General features: G+C 34.9%; 1 protein-coding gene across 2 annotated transcripts in view; it reads left to right on the top strand.

The window, feature by feature from the left end:
• The window catches only part of LOC141837874 (uncharacterized), a 42,663-nt gene that overhangs the window by 23,469 nt on the left and 4,990 nt on the right, over positions 1-14,204 (top strand). For both annotated transcript variants that reach the window (XM_074725243.1, XM_074725242.1), the window contains exons 25-37: positions 45-176; positions 254-382; positions 492-544; positions 608-656; positions 3,479-3,537; positions 4,883-4,992; positions 5,077-5,264; positions 10,085-10,213; positions 10,278-10,363; positions 10,467-10,582; positions 10,662-10,774; positions 10,961-11,084; positions 11,163-11,281. In XM_074725243.1, coding sequence (XP_074581344.1) covers positions 45-176; positions 254-382; positions 492-544; positions 608-656; positions 3,479-3,537; positions 4,883-4,992; positions 5,077-5,264; positions 10,085-10,213; positions 10,278-10,363; positions 10,467-10,582; positions 10,662-10,774; positions 10,961-11,084; positions 11,163-11,281 — 1,407 coding nt within the window. The remainder of the gene's footprint in view (positions 1-44; positions 177-253; positions 383-491; positions 545-607; positions 657-3,478; positions 3,538-4,882; positions 4,993-5,076; positions 5,265-10,084; positions 10,214-10,277; positions 10,364-10,466; positions 10,583-10,661; positions 10,775-10,960; positions 11,085-11,162; positions 11,282-14,204) is intronic.

Here is a 14,204-nt window from a genome sequence, read left to right as displayed (position 1 = left end):
ATGACATCATCTATCTCAAAGTGACATGATCATGATCTTTCCAGCTAGCTGATAGTTCTAGCCAAAAAGTAAGGAATTTGGCATTAGATGCGCTAGATCTGTCAATTTGCACCATTTTGGGCTCTGATCAGTTTCTGGCAACCAAAGAATCTCAACAGCAGTTGTCTGATTCCCATGTGAGTATGGCTGTTTTAGTCTTTTAGATTTTCAGCTGTATTAAGCATATTTAATTGGTTGGTTGTCTTATTTCTAGGGAGCAGAAGATACTGAATTGGGATCATTTGAATGCACTGTTGTATCTCCACTTTCAGTTCTTTATATGTCCAATCAAAACTTTGATGTCCGTGTGTCATCACTGAAAATCTTACTGCATGTTTTAGAGGTATTTCTCATAGAAATTGGTGAGAGGAGACTTTTTTTGCTGGATTGTTAGTTCAGCTTTTTTTCCTTCTTAATTTCGCCTGCTTATGCATTTCATTCATTACTCTCAGAGGCATGGGGAGAAGTTATATTACAGTTGGCCCTGCATTCTCAAATTGTTGAGGTTAGTTTCTGATGTCTTATAAGAGACATTTTCTTTATCTAATACCTACGAGTGTGTTACTAGGGCTGTGGCTGATGCATCAGAGAAGGATCTTGTCCCTTTAGGTTTCCAGGTAACGAAATGTCTGTGCATGGGAAATTGCATTAATGAACTTTAGTGTACCTTCTTCCTTTGTGAATCTAATTGTTAAAGTGTAACCTAAACCAGTATATCAGTCTCATATTAATTTTGAGAACCAGTAGGAATAGCTCATTGGTGAGTCACTGATGGTACAATGACCTATACCACTTTGGACTGTTATGTTCATCTCCTGTCCTTGTATTAAGGATTGTGTAATGTATTGCACCTTGCACCTAAATTGTGTTATAATAGCAAATGTATGGTATTCATCATCAATTATCTACTACTATTAATTTTCTTTTGAAATTGATATCCTATATTGATGCCTTCATTGGCTATATCATTTTCACGATAGTTGGTTTTTGGGCTTCCTCACTCCCGTTACTTTGTTTATGTCAAACACTACTCCTTTGTTATATTTTTAGTTTATGAGGTGTTTCCATCCATGTGATAGGGTAGAGAAAAATAAGTTATACAAATTTTAAAATTTTGTATACTAGAAAAGTTACACGTGAAATTGTAGTAGCTATCTTAGTGGATAAGGAATATGAGGATATTGCTGTCAAACTTAAATATGTTTATACTACTAAGTTGGTTTTAGGAAATAGCATGTTAAGTGCTTGTGTCCCTCAAGTGGATTGAATGATTAATTCTTTTTTTTTTGGAAAATGTAGCTTACCATTAACAAATGATGCTAAATATTTGGTGATAGGAATTGTCAACCAGATGATAGGATTGTAAAGATAATACTGTATTATCTATTAATTGTAGTATGAAGAAAGAAGTTTGGATGGACAAGATTGATAATATTGGTGTCATGTGGACTTTTACAACAAACAAGAATAGAAATGCATCAAGTCAATTCTTGAGTTAGTAGTGGTGTTCTAAAATACACAAATCAATTAGTTTAAAGATGTATTTTAAACCTTGATGAATTGTAGAAATGAAAGCTTAATAGGTATACATTTGCTAGTTAAAAAAAGTGAACTATATGAAGTTTAAGCATATGATAATTTTTATTAGAATATCAGAAATACAAAATGAGGAGAAAGATATTTACCAGATTGCTAAAGCATTATAACAAGTGAGGTTGTCCCCCCTTGATGCAGTGGCAATGTATTCAGCAGATTAACTAAGCACCCACGGTTTGAATCCTAATTACGGCGCACTGTAGGGTATTTTCCTTCAGTGGGATGAATCAGATGTTGGCTGTTGGGTAAGGACCCGCTCGTACTTCTAGATTTACTTAGTGACTGAACCGGAGGGAAGACCGTCCGTCTCTAGGATTAGTTGGGTCCAAGGCTCAAATACTTGAATTATCAAAAACAAAAAAAAAAAAAATTATAGCAAGTGAGGTTTAAGTAGGGTGAAAGCATGATGGTGGATGAAAGTATACATTCCTAAACGAAAATCTTATAAGACTGTGGTACGATTTAATCATATTTAATAGATGAGTCTTACGCAGTTGATACTACTTTATATGTACAAAGATTAGTGCAACAATAATTTAGATCTTAAGAATGGGCTGAATTTATTGGATTGCTAGAAACGATAAAAGAAACTACTATACAGGAGCTATTTCATGTAACTCCAATTGGTGATAAAGCCAAAAAATATCTTATGATGGTATGAACATGTCCAGAGATTACAAATAAATTCCATATTAGATAAGTTGAATCACTTAGATTTGAAGGTGTAAGGGGTCGTGGTTGATCAAAAGATTCATTTAGTATAATATAAAGTGATTTAAAATTCTGAACATTAGTGGCAACATAGTTTTACATAGCTTTTCTAGAGGACAAGCTCAAAATATTCAACCCCAAATAATTCTTTTGGTTCTCGGTGTCCCCAAATATTCAACCCCAAGCTACATTGGATGTAATACTACCTATTCATGACTTGTCATACAGGATCGTTTGTAATCCTCACTTAATAGATTTCTTTTGTATTGATTACAATATTTCATTTCAACAAAGCGCTCGGTGATTTAAGTATGTGTTTTCCTATAAATAGTATATTACACACATATCTTCCTCTTTTGCATGTCATGGTTTGACTGAAATCATGTATCGAGATGACATACTGAGCTTAAATCACAAAGATGGACTTTAATGGTTTATCTTATAATTTCCACATAATTATCTAGGAGACATAAGATGTTATTATGACAGTGATATTTTACAATTTATGCAATCTAAGACCTAGATACTTCATGTGTGCATGCTATAATAATTTTCCTTTCCATAATATTATTCAAAATACTAAGCCTAGAACATATTAGCTCAAATTTTACTAGTTTCTATAGCTTTTGTATACTGTCCACCATGACAGTACAGTCCCATCATTTATCTAAATTAGTGGTCTTCTGTTGGAAATTTTTATCTGATTAATACCCTTTTATACTTGTACACCTTGTTTTTCTGCAATTAATAGTAGTTTGTTTTGAAACTTCCAATCTGTTTGTTTTCCTTATGTACCCAAGTTTCTATGCTTAGCCTCTTATTTTTGAATTTATGTTTCTATACACCAAAAAACACTGTGGTCAACCATTACTTTGCCCCATTGCCTTTTAGCTGTGATGCCACATTGCTATGTAGCTATTTTATGTCTGATTTTTTCTTCTTTTTTCCCCTCTTTTGTGTGTGCGAGTTAAGTAATTGGTTAGTGACGTGGTTACATCTTGTTTTAGAATTTTTCAAGTGAAAGTCAAACTTTTATGTTTGTTCTGGCATGTTTTTTCTAAAGGTTGAACTATTGAGCCTAACTAAACCTTAATACTTATAACCCACTCCCACTATCTTTTTCTTCTTGCAGAGCATGCGCATAATAATGAATGATGGACTTGCAACTATTCCTTCACACTGCCTTGATGAGTAAGTTACTTCTCTAACATCAGTAATGCCTGCAATGTGGAAATGAAGCAAATTCATCCAAAAACTCACGTGGAGTTAAATACCATGATACAAAATATGCCGCTGTAGTTAAAATTGTAGATCTGCTATTTCAGTTGATCAGGATAGAAGATATTTTAAATTCTGTATGTTAAAATTCATCTTTTATGTTAATCGATAATATATTGTATACAATCAAAAATACTTGAGAACTTAGTTGTTTCAGAAATGGTTTAAAATCTTGGTTTAGTGCTAATCTTGGTGCCATGTCAGATACAAATCATTCTAGTGTTGGCTAGTCATGAGTTGGTACAGAATGGTGCTGGTTGACAACGAGTGTGCGATGGGGGAGGAAGATGAAGAGGATAACAAGGAACGAGGCCTAACTATTCTTGTTTATTGCCTTCATGAATTAAGGTTCTTTACTGAAGAAGACTACTCACTCACCCTTCGTACCTTGAGCTTGCACACTGAACCTTGTTGCTCTCCAATGGCATCACCGGTCAGGCAGTCTCCCTCTATTTTCCCCCTTGTCTTAGTCTAGAGCCAGGGCTACACCATTTTAGTCTTGACATGTGATCTGATTGGTATGCACCACTAGCATCAAGCGACAAAGACTGAGATATAAAAGCTAGCCTTGCATTGATGATATTTGTAAAATTTGAGAGTGAAGAGAACTTTCAGCTTGAAATTTTTTTCACTATTGACTGAATGAGAAATCAGGAGGTGGGGTGTGCTTCAAAAAAATCCAAACCTAACATAGAAAACCAGAGAAGAACTGGATAAGTTGTGTCAAAAGCCAGGTCAAAATTGTTGGGGCTTGTTCATTTGGTATTATAGATTTTTTTGCTCGTACCACCTAGAATAGGTTGTCTGCCTATTGATCCTTCTGTGTGGTTCAAAATTCCTATTGATGGTACACAATGTGGCCATCATTATGCATAGCTAAAAAAGAAATAAAGCTTCTAAATTTTCAAATTTTCTTCCTGGAATATATAGAAGGCATAAATTGGAAGTTACCTTTTTTATTCTCAATAATCTAAACCCAACTAGTTGAGACTCAGAGGTTGCTGTTGTTGATGTTCTTTTCCTCCATAATTGATTAAGCACAGCTATTTATATCTGTCTTTTACAAATATGGAGCATTTGATAGTTATATCGATTAGTCAATGCTATCATTTTCAGTATTTGCTCTGTAGCATTGTGCTTGTTTTTTCTGATGCATCAGATATTCAGTTCCCAAAGAAGAAGATTCTGATTTTTTTATTACCTATATATGATATCTGAGATACATCTTTATTCAATATATTTTCTTGTATTAATCCAGCTGCATAGAAGTCACTGGCGCATACAGTGCTCAGAACAAGGAGATAAATATAAGTTTGACAGCAATTGGTCTGCTGTGGACTGCAACAGACTTCATTGCAAAAGGATTGGGTCAGAATCTTATCCATGAAGCTCATCATTATAGTTCCTCTTGCATTTACATGACAATGCCTTAACTTAGTGAATAACTGACAGGAGAGACTTCTGATATTGATTCAATTGCGGAGCAGAACAATTCTTATGGAATTTGTGAGGATGTTCAAGACATTCGTACTACAGAAGCTAATGAACCAGTTCCTATGAAAAAGTTGATTGATTATAAAAGGTTGCTCTTTTCAGTTTTCACCATTCTTCGGAATCTTGCAGCAGATGAGCGGCCTGAGGTATATTGCTTTCCCTACAAATGAGTTTGCTTGTACTTTTTGGATCATTTGTTTGTACAATAACTACCTTCACTGGTTGATTGTGCATTTTTCCAGTACAATCCATACATGTTGTTCAGTGCTACTAATCAAATTTGAGTTCTGTAAACTGCAAATGGTTTATATGAAGAAGTTTGATATACAGTTACAGTAAAAATCAGTTTACTTTTAGTGAATATGTACACAACATTAGTAGCTTTCTCTTGGTATGCTTAGAGGTGTAAATCGGGCAGTGTGGCCCGGGGCATGACCATGCTCGGGGCACAACCTAGCATGGCCCTGCCCAGGTTGACTTGGGCCTTGCCCTGCCTGGCCAAGCATACTTGCTGGTCCAGGCCTGACACAGAGGTTGCAACCCTTGGGCCTGGGCCCAAACTGAGCCATGCTTGGCCTGACATAGTCTGCAGTGGTCGAGCCTTGGCCAGTCCTCTTAGTAATAATTTTTTAGATCTCTTGTCTTTTTAAAGAAATTTTAAAGGTGCTTATCATTATTATTTTTAATTAAATCAGCTCATGGGCTTGGAATGACATGAACTTGAGGTGCACAAACCCAAACTCAGGTTGGACAATGGTAAATGGATAAACAGGCAGTGTTTAGCATGCCCTATTGCTTCTTATATTAAGTCAGGCTTAACATGAGAATAAAATGAGCCCATCAGGCCCATGCTAGGCCCAGCAAGGCACAACTTGTTGACATCTCTAAGCATGCTTGGATTCTAGTATATTTGATGATGTGCAGGCCATTGCTGTTACCATTAGTCATGCCAAGGGGAGACCCACATGCTTGTTTTATCATGTGCCATGGGAGGCAAGAAAGGACTTTCTAGTCCTTGTAGATGATTTAATCTCAGCAGTGATGGTCAACGAAATGAAATTTTGATTGATGTTAGCTTCTGCAGGAGGTGGAGGCTCAGAGGCTAGATTAAGAGGGCAAAGAAAAGCAGCAGTAATTAGGTGTAGGGAATTTGTAGGGAATGAGGGATTTACAATCTTGGACATGAATAACCTATTCCCTAAAAACTTAGTAAATAAATAATCTACTAACTAAATTCACATGAACCACAACACTTGTTCATATAGGACATGGCCATGAAGCAGTGGTTTCTAAACTTACAGTAAAATATTGATGAATCTTTGATTGCAAAATGATATATGGTTGAGAATAGTCCATAACAGAGTTGGATATAAATTTTCATTAATTCTGTTTGTGCATGCTTCGCTACAATTTCATTATGTTGCAACTATAAGAGTAGTCAATCTAAGATCACTGTGAGTCATTTTTTTGTTTTCCACTAAAAAAATAAAAATGGGTTGGGAGGTACACTAAGGAAGATTTTATTAAAGATAGAACTAGGCCATGCATAGTGCAAATACATACTATATTCAATTCCTTGCCTTATATGTTAAAGTGCTTGGCAAACTCGGTCGATCCCAAAATTGATTGACCTAGTTGGTTAGATATTGATATTGGTTGATTTGATTAGTGCCGATTCTTGGACAAGTTCTAGAAATTCTTAAATGTTGAAACATGTATCTCAATTTGATGAAATTCTAGTAGAAAGCAATGACATTGTGAGAAAATTAGACAAAATTAGGTGAAGAATAGAGGTAATTATGCAATTATGTCAACCCATTTGGGAATCTCCCACCAACAGTGAAGACAATTTTGTGGAAAGCTGCCTGGAGTGCCAAGGACGAGGAGATTGCAACCATGTGTTTTGACTTAGGAGTGCATAAGATGTTATCGCCGCATGCAACATGCTGTGTGTGCGAGGTGCAACACTCTTTTGCTAAGGAGAACAAAACTTATTTCCTGGTATGACTATTAACTTTAAGTCTTTAACACATTGATATCTAATAGGTATTTGTATTTATTTTAGTTATATAGTAGTTAATTATTATTAATATTATTTGTATAGTAATTGATTATTTGTTGCCCATTAGTGATTTATTCCATTCTAATTTAATTAATATTTATTGAAATTTTAATTATATTTACTGTAAGCTTAGTTGATTTAGTTTTAATTTAATTCAAAGTTCTCTAATGAAATGAAATTAATATTTCTGTAAGTTTATTTGATTTAGTTTAATTTAATATAAGTTACATAATTTAATTAAATCAGATTTAAATTATATAATCAATTTATGTATCAAGGTAATTTGATTAAATGAATTTTAGTTTGGTTTCAAAGGATTTAATTTATTATTGCTATAAGATTATTGATCATTTTTAGATTTTTTAATCAAACATAAAATTCATCGTTTATAATTTTTTTATATGCTTTCTTATTTGGTTCATTTATATTGTTATTTTATTGTTTTCATTTTTTCCTTTCTTTGAATTTTTTTACCTATTATAATTCCACCAATCCCAGCGATCCAACATGGCGGATACTTAATTTTTTGGAACTTCTGATACGGCAACCATGCTTCCTTATCAAATCTAAAGGCACCAGCATCATAAGGCTATCAGTAAAAGAGAAAATCGAGGATTGAATAGAAAGCACATCTGGGACCTTAGCTTAGCCAACTCTTTGAATCTGAATGCTGCTGCTCCCTCCCAACAAACTGTATAACACTCACCTGCCTTTGAGACTCTAAATCTTTAGAAGTTCAGCCAAAGTTTTTGTCATTTCTGCCAAGCAGTTGTTTTCATTTCTAGAAGTTTTCCCACATCTAGAGAACAATAGATCCATCCTTGGATCAGGGTATTTCCAGTTTATGCCATATGTTTTGATACCTTGCGGTTCCAATTGCATCAGGATTGGATGGTAAAGGGACTTCCACATTGAGTTTGAGCTTTTTCTTTACAAAAAGGATGTCCTTCAACAGCTGTTCTACATTCTAAAAATAGGTGCTGAGGTAACTCCGGAATCTGGTGAACCCCATTTAAGCAAAAACATAGTATATGTCCTCGATAGGAATACCCTTCTTTGACAGCCCAGCTTTGGTGTTTACTCTATCAAGCTGGACTAGCCACATTAATATCTTTTAGAGGAGCAGTAGAGTTCCAGATTATTGTTTCAACATCAAAGTGCATACCTGAACTGATCAAAATGATCATCGGCTGAAGCCACTGAACCATCTCTGCACGATCTTTACACAAAACTATCCTCAATTGAGCGGATGGAGTTCTGGTGAATCATCTCATGTAGAGCTAGTAGTTCAGATTGGTGTATTGGTCTATTAAACCAGAAATCTTCTAATTATTGTTGCTCACCTCTTTACAATTATACAGTTCCACATGTTCTAGTATTCACTCCACAAAACCAGAAATCTGTCTGTTTATATGTTGATGCCCTACTCTGAATTCACTCCATCCACAATTTTAATATAATATTGAAAGCTAGTAACTTGCTAATTGTCTATGTAGACTAAAATATATTGTTTTGGAATTCTGCGCATGGGGTTTTCACCATGGTTTTTAATCTAATTGTCTAGATTGACAAAAACACATTATTTTGGAATTCTGCACTAATAGAGAGGAAGAATGGGGCTTTCACCATGGTTTGAAATCTTGCACCATACAAGGCGAAGCAATCAAAATGTATTGCTCTGATAAATTACTAAAACTTGATATTACTCAACATAGACAATGTCTTTTATTTCATTATGTCAATCGTGCCAATGAATTTCATGTCATATCAGCATTCATCATCCCTTGGCATGCTACAATATAGGTCAAGATGAGTTAAGATAATGTTGCTATTTTTATACTTTGACAGTGTCCAAACTGTATCATTTCAAATGGAACACAAAGTTCAAACTTAAGTTTATAGTGGTCTTATCTTCTTATTTTTCTTCATTTCCTTCCACCTCCAAATCATCATTGGCACAATACATCGGAGCAAGGTTCAAAATCTTGAGCAGTGCCGAAGTTTTAATTTTTGGATGAAATGATATTGTTTCGGTATTGTACCGACGTTCTGATGCATGGTGTCGGTAGTGAATTGAACGTTGATGAAAGAGATGAAGCAAAAGAAGCAGACATTGTTTGTGTTAAATAGTATCGAATTTTGATAATTTATTGCATCTGAGCATCTACATGATACCGAAGCAACATCATTCTAGTTAAAGACTGAAACTTCAGAACAATTCAAAATTTTGGACATTGGTTTTCACTAGGTCTGGTTCCATAAATCTGAATTTAAGGTAAGGAAGGTGAAAATGTTCAACAATATCACATGATCAGTGGTACAACAGCGATGTTAGATTAGCCTGTAATGTGTGACGTGATGTTGATTTTTTAAGTGTAAGTAGTATTTTTTTTTTACCATGTATTTTATTGCACGTGGTAGAAGCATGTAAATCATAATTTTCAGGCGCTTTCAATTTCCTTTTGTGCTTATTACTTAATTTGAGTTAGCATTTTAGCTTACAATTTTTTTTTACACTGATGAGTTATAAAACAATACTGGAAGTTATAAAACAATTAAATTAAGCATCTAAATTGTGCATGCCATTGGAAGCCAGCAGCCATCAATAACTATCTAGCAGTGCTAGTAGGAACTGAATTAATTTGGTTGAAGTTCTCAGAATTTTCATTTTCTATTTTCTGTTTCTGTAGAACAGTTTTCATTTTTTATTTCCTTTTTTTTTCTGAAAACTGTTTCCCATAAGTTGAGAACAAAAAATTGAAAATTCTTAAAATTTTCATAAACCAAACACAGGTTTTTATCATCTTAAAAGTCCAAATTCAAACATAATTATTATTTCTCAACTATCTTTCCCTATGACATTTGAATTTAATTAAAACTTGAAATATTGCTGTTCTTTTACAGGTAAGGAATTCAGCAATTAGAACTTTGTTCCAGACTTTAGGCAGTCATGGTCAGAAGATTTCTAGACATATGTGGGAGGAATGCCTCTTGAATTTTGTGTTTCCCATTTTGGACCGTGTTTCTCACCTGGTACGTAGACGTGCAAAAATTTAACCTGTTTCATCTTTCAGTATGTTAACAATGCTTCCCATAGGCTTCAAGTTCATCTAGGGAAGAGTGGCAAGGGAAAGAGCTAGGAACTCGAGGAGGAAAAGCTATTCATATGCTCATTCACCATAGGTATAAACTGTGAAGAATATGACTTTTATAATTTTAGTTGCCTATAGGAACCAAGAAAATTTGAATTTCTGTTTCCATGAGCTGATAAGCTGAGTTTTTGCAGTCGGAATACAGCCCAAAAGCAATGGGATGAAACAATTGTATTGGTTTTGGGAGGAATAACAAGGATATTACGCTCATTTTTCCCTTTTCTTCAGAGTTTGAGCAATTTTGCTGATTGTTAGTTCTATCCAATCCAAACTTTCGTGATCTCTTCAATAAGTTAAAGTTATACTGACTCGTGACTTATCACGTGCAGGCTGGGAACGTTTGCTGGATTTTGTAAAGTGTAGCATCATAAATGGGAGTAAAGAAGTTGCTTTGGCAGCAATAAACTGTTTACAAACAGTTGTTAGTTCTCATTGTCCCAAGGTAGTAGTTTGTATGTCCCAATAAACAGCTTATAGTTTTTTAGCAAATAATTGCTGAACATAAGGACCGAACCCAATCCAATTTAAGTAGAAAAACTGAATACTCTTTCATGCTATCAAAAATAGAATAGATATTCATGAAATCTTTTACTGACGTTACTAGTTTCACTGAGAAAAATTATTTCAGGGAAATTTGGCAGCTTCTTATATAAAATCCATGCTTGATGTCTATAAGCTGGTAATTCAGATGTTCCCCAGTTATACTAGTAGTTCAGCCAGCAAAGTGAAGCAGGAGATACTGCATGGACTTGGTAATTAATGGACAAATATGATTGTATAAATTGTTTATTTTCCATTTTCCATTGATTTTAAAGCATTGTCTTTAACAGGGGATCTGTATACTCAAGCACACATGATGTTTAATGTGGAGATGTATTTGCAGCTTCTTGGTATATTACATTTGGCAATTAGAAGTTCAAAGAATTCAAGCGATGTGGAAAGAGAAGTTGTAAGTTCTCTCATCACAACTATTTTTAGTGGACTTTACCGCACGTTTAACCTGATCTCAGCTTTCAGATATTAGTTCTTCTAGAAAGTGAATAAAAGCATGGATCAAAATACCGTGCCGAGCCGGTCGAAATAGGTGAAGCATTCCATCTTGTGATTGAAACACAGAATATGAAGGCATAGCTGAAATTTCCTATGTTGATCACAATGAGGGGAAGAGGAGGAAGAAAACACTATAGAAGGGTACCAAGCAATGAATAATTGAAAGAGCTACTTGGCAAATGTGACAAAGTAGGAATTGACGGAAATGATGGCAGAGGAGTAGGGTAAGGTCACCAAAGGGGTTTCTCGGTATCATAGACCTTGCAAGAGTTGTGGTTTGGTGATTGAGAGCCACAAATCATGGGGCTGAGACATGATTGAGGTTGCCAAGGAAGGGGAAAGTTTTATGCTTTGCTTTATTTTTCCTTAGGATAAGGTTGTCTTTTAATTAATTAACTAATATAATATATTTAACTAATACATATATACTATATACAAAAACATCAACAACCGACCTTTTATCCCACTAAGTGGGGTCGGATATCCCCTACTAAATCATCTATATATTTTTTTAAAAAATTATCCTTTATCATTGCCAACCAAATCTTCTTCGATCTCCCTTTTCCTTGATTAATGTGTGTATTTGTTACAGTTTCACATCACCAAACTGAGATATTTATTGGTCGCTGAAGTATATATCCATACCATTTTAAATATGTCTTTCGAAGTTTTCTCTTAATAGTTGCAACACCGTCTTTTTCTCTAATATTCTCATTTCTTATCCACTTCATCCTTAGATGTCCGCACATCCATCTTAACTTTCTCATTTTTATGACTCATCTTTTGCTCATGTGCTTGTTTCATAGATTAACATTCAACTTCATATAACATAACAAGTCTAACCACCATTTTATAGAACTTTTCTTTAACCTTTAGAAGTATCTTACGATCACAAAGAACAACCAACACCCTTCTTCATTTTAATCGTCCTATTTATATTCTATGTAAAACATCTCTATCAATCTCTTCATCATTTTGCAAAAGTGATTCTAAATACTTAAAACTTTTAGTTACAGGTAACTCGTCATCTTTTATTTTAACAATTGTTTTGCTATATCCATTACCATGAATTGAAATCTCGAGCTGTATCACGTGATACTGGTGAAAAATTTTATTCCGCCGACTGTTCGACAATGACATAGCATTGGCACAGGCGTTCTGGCCGAGAGACGTTGGCCTCGGCGTCGCGCGGCCTCGGCGACGACATCAGAGGCGTCGCACGGGTCCGGCGATGCCTTCACGCGTGGGCCGCGCACGTGGCCGGTCGCGGTTCCTTTTGTTTTTGTTTTTTTAACTTAGATTTAATAAGATTTTAATAATCAATTCCTAGCTATAGTTGGGGATAATTGAAATAGGCTTTATTAAAGTCTGTAAAATTATCTTATTATTTTTTAAAAAAATATTTTATTTTTTATTTTAAATATTTAGATTAAATTTCTTAATTTAGTTAATATCTTTTATATTTTAAAAATACTGAAACTATACCGGCACGGTGTGATACGGTATCGAAACTGTATCATTCCGGTCCAGGATCGAAACCTCAGCACAGTTCGATATTTTAAACCTTGTCTATTACTAAATTTAAATTCTATATATTCTGTCTTTATTCTACTAAATCTAAAACCTAACTTCCTAGGTCTCCCGCAAACTTTGAGTTTAGCATTTACTTTTTCACAACTCTCATCGATCAAAATAATGTCATATGCAAATAACATGCACCACAATACTATATACATATATTTAATTAATTGATATGCAAACCATACCATCCTGGACATAGGTTGGAACTCTGATGCAATTTGAAATTTGAAACCTTTAAATTGAATATAATATGACAAGGCAACTAGGTGTCAATTGACCTCACATTAGTGTGTTGAGAGAGAGAATAAAGCACCATTCCAGGAGATTATCTTGCAAATGAACCCCTTGTGGCAATGTTGATAGCATGCAACAAATAGAAGAAAGGAAGAGAGAAAAGTACCCAATGAAGTTTCTTGACTTTTGCTAAGGGGGCATTGCCTCTCAAGATAGAATGAACCAAGGTTAAAATGAGCAAATCTGAAGCTAAGATGGAGAATAATACAGTATGGCCCACTATTAAATGTAGCTGACTAAAAAAAAATCTTTTCTTTGGGATAGTAGGAATTGTTCAAATCTTCACCTGCTCTAAGGACAACACAGGAGGTGCATATGGAGAAAAACAGAGATGTCTCGGTTGGATTTTGCAGTAGAAAATACGTTTTGGAGAAGAGAACTAGATGCTTGGAGAAAGTAAAGATGGGCCTTCTTTGGATCTAGCTTGAGGAAGTAAACACTGTAGAATAACCTTCTGAAAGCCAGCAAAGACAAGTCCGCATGAAGAACAGTTGGATTTAACCTTGGCTTTACGCACCTAGGAGGCTATTTTGGAGTATAAGTAACCATTGCTGGACCTGAAAGTGTGGGGAAGATGCTCACGATAAGTGGAGCAGCAAAACAAGGAACTTGAAAGAAGGATTATTAGGAATTGGTCTCTTAGAGTCACGAAAGAACCAATAGAGCTCATAATGTTAATCATGGAAGGTGATACTAGAGGAGAATGGAGGAGCAAAAGATTTGTTTTCTCGGGAGCAAGCAGTAGTCTCCATTGTATGAAGTAGGCCAACATAGATCTGGAAGACGACTTATGATAAAATTGTAGCAGTTCATGCAGACACAAGTCATGTTGATGCATTAGATACAAGGATGTGTGAGGCCTAGACATAGGAAGATATCTTGTGGGGAAAGAAGATCCCATGGGGAAGGAAGGTCTCGTGGAGTTGCGTCTAGCAGTAATGATGGTC

The sequence above is a fragment of the Curcuma longa genome, chromosome 11, assembly GCF_044706935.1.
Source record: "Curcuma longa cultivar G26 ecotype Majalengka, Jawa Barat chromosome 11, ITB_CL_G26_1.1, whole genome shotgun sequence".
In the NCBI taxonomy this organism is placed as follows: domain Eukaryota; kingdom Viridiplantae; phylum Streptophyta; class Magnoliopsida; order Zingiberales; family Zingiberaceae; genus Curcuma; species Curcuma longa.
Note: the sequence above shows the minus strand (reverse complement) of the source record. Positions and strands in the feature narration are given on the sequence as shown.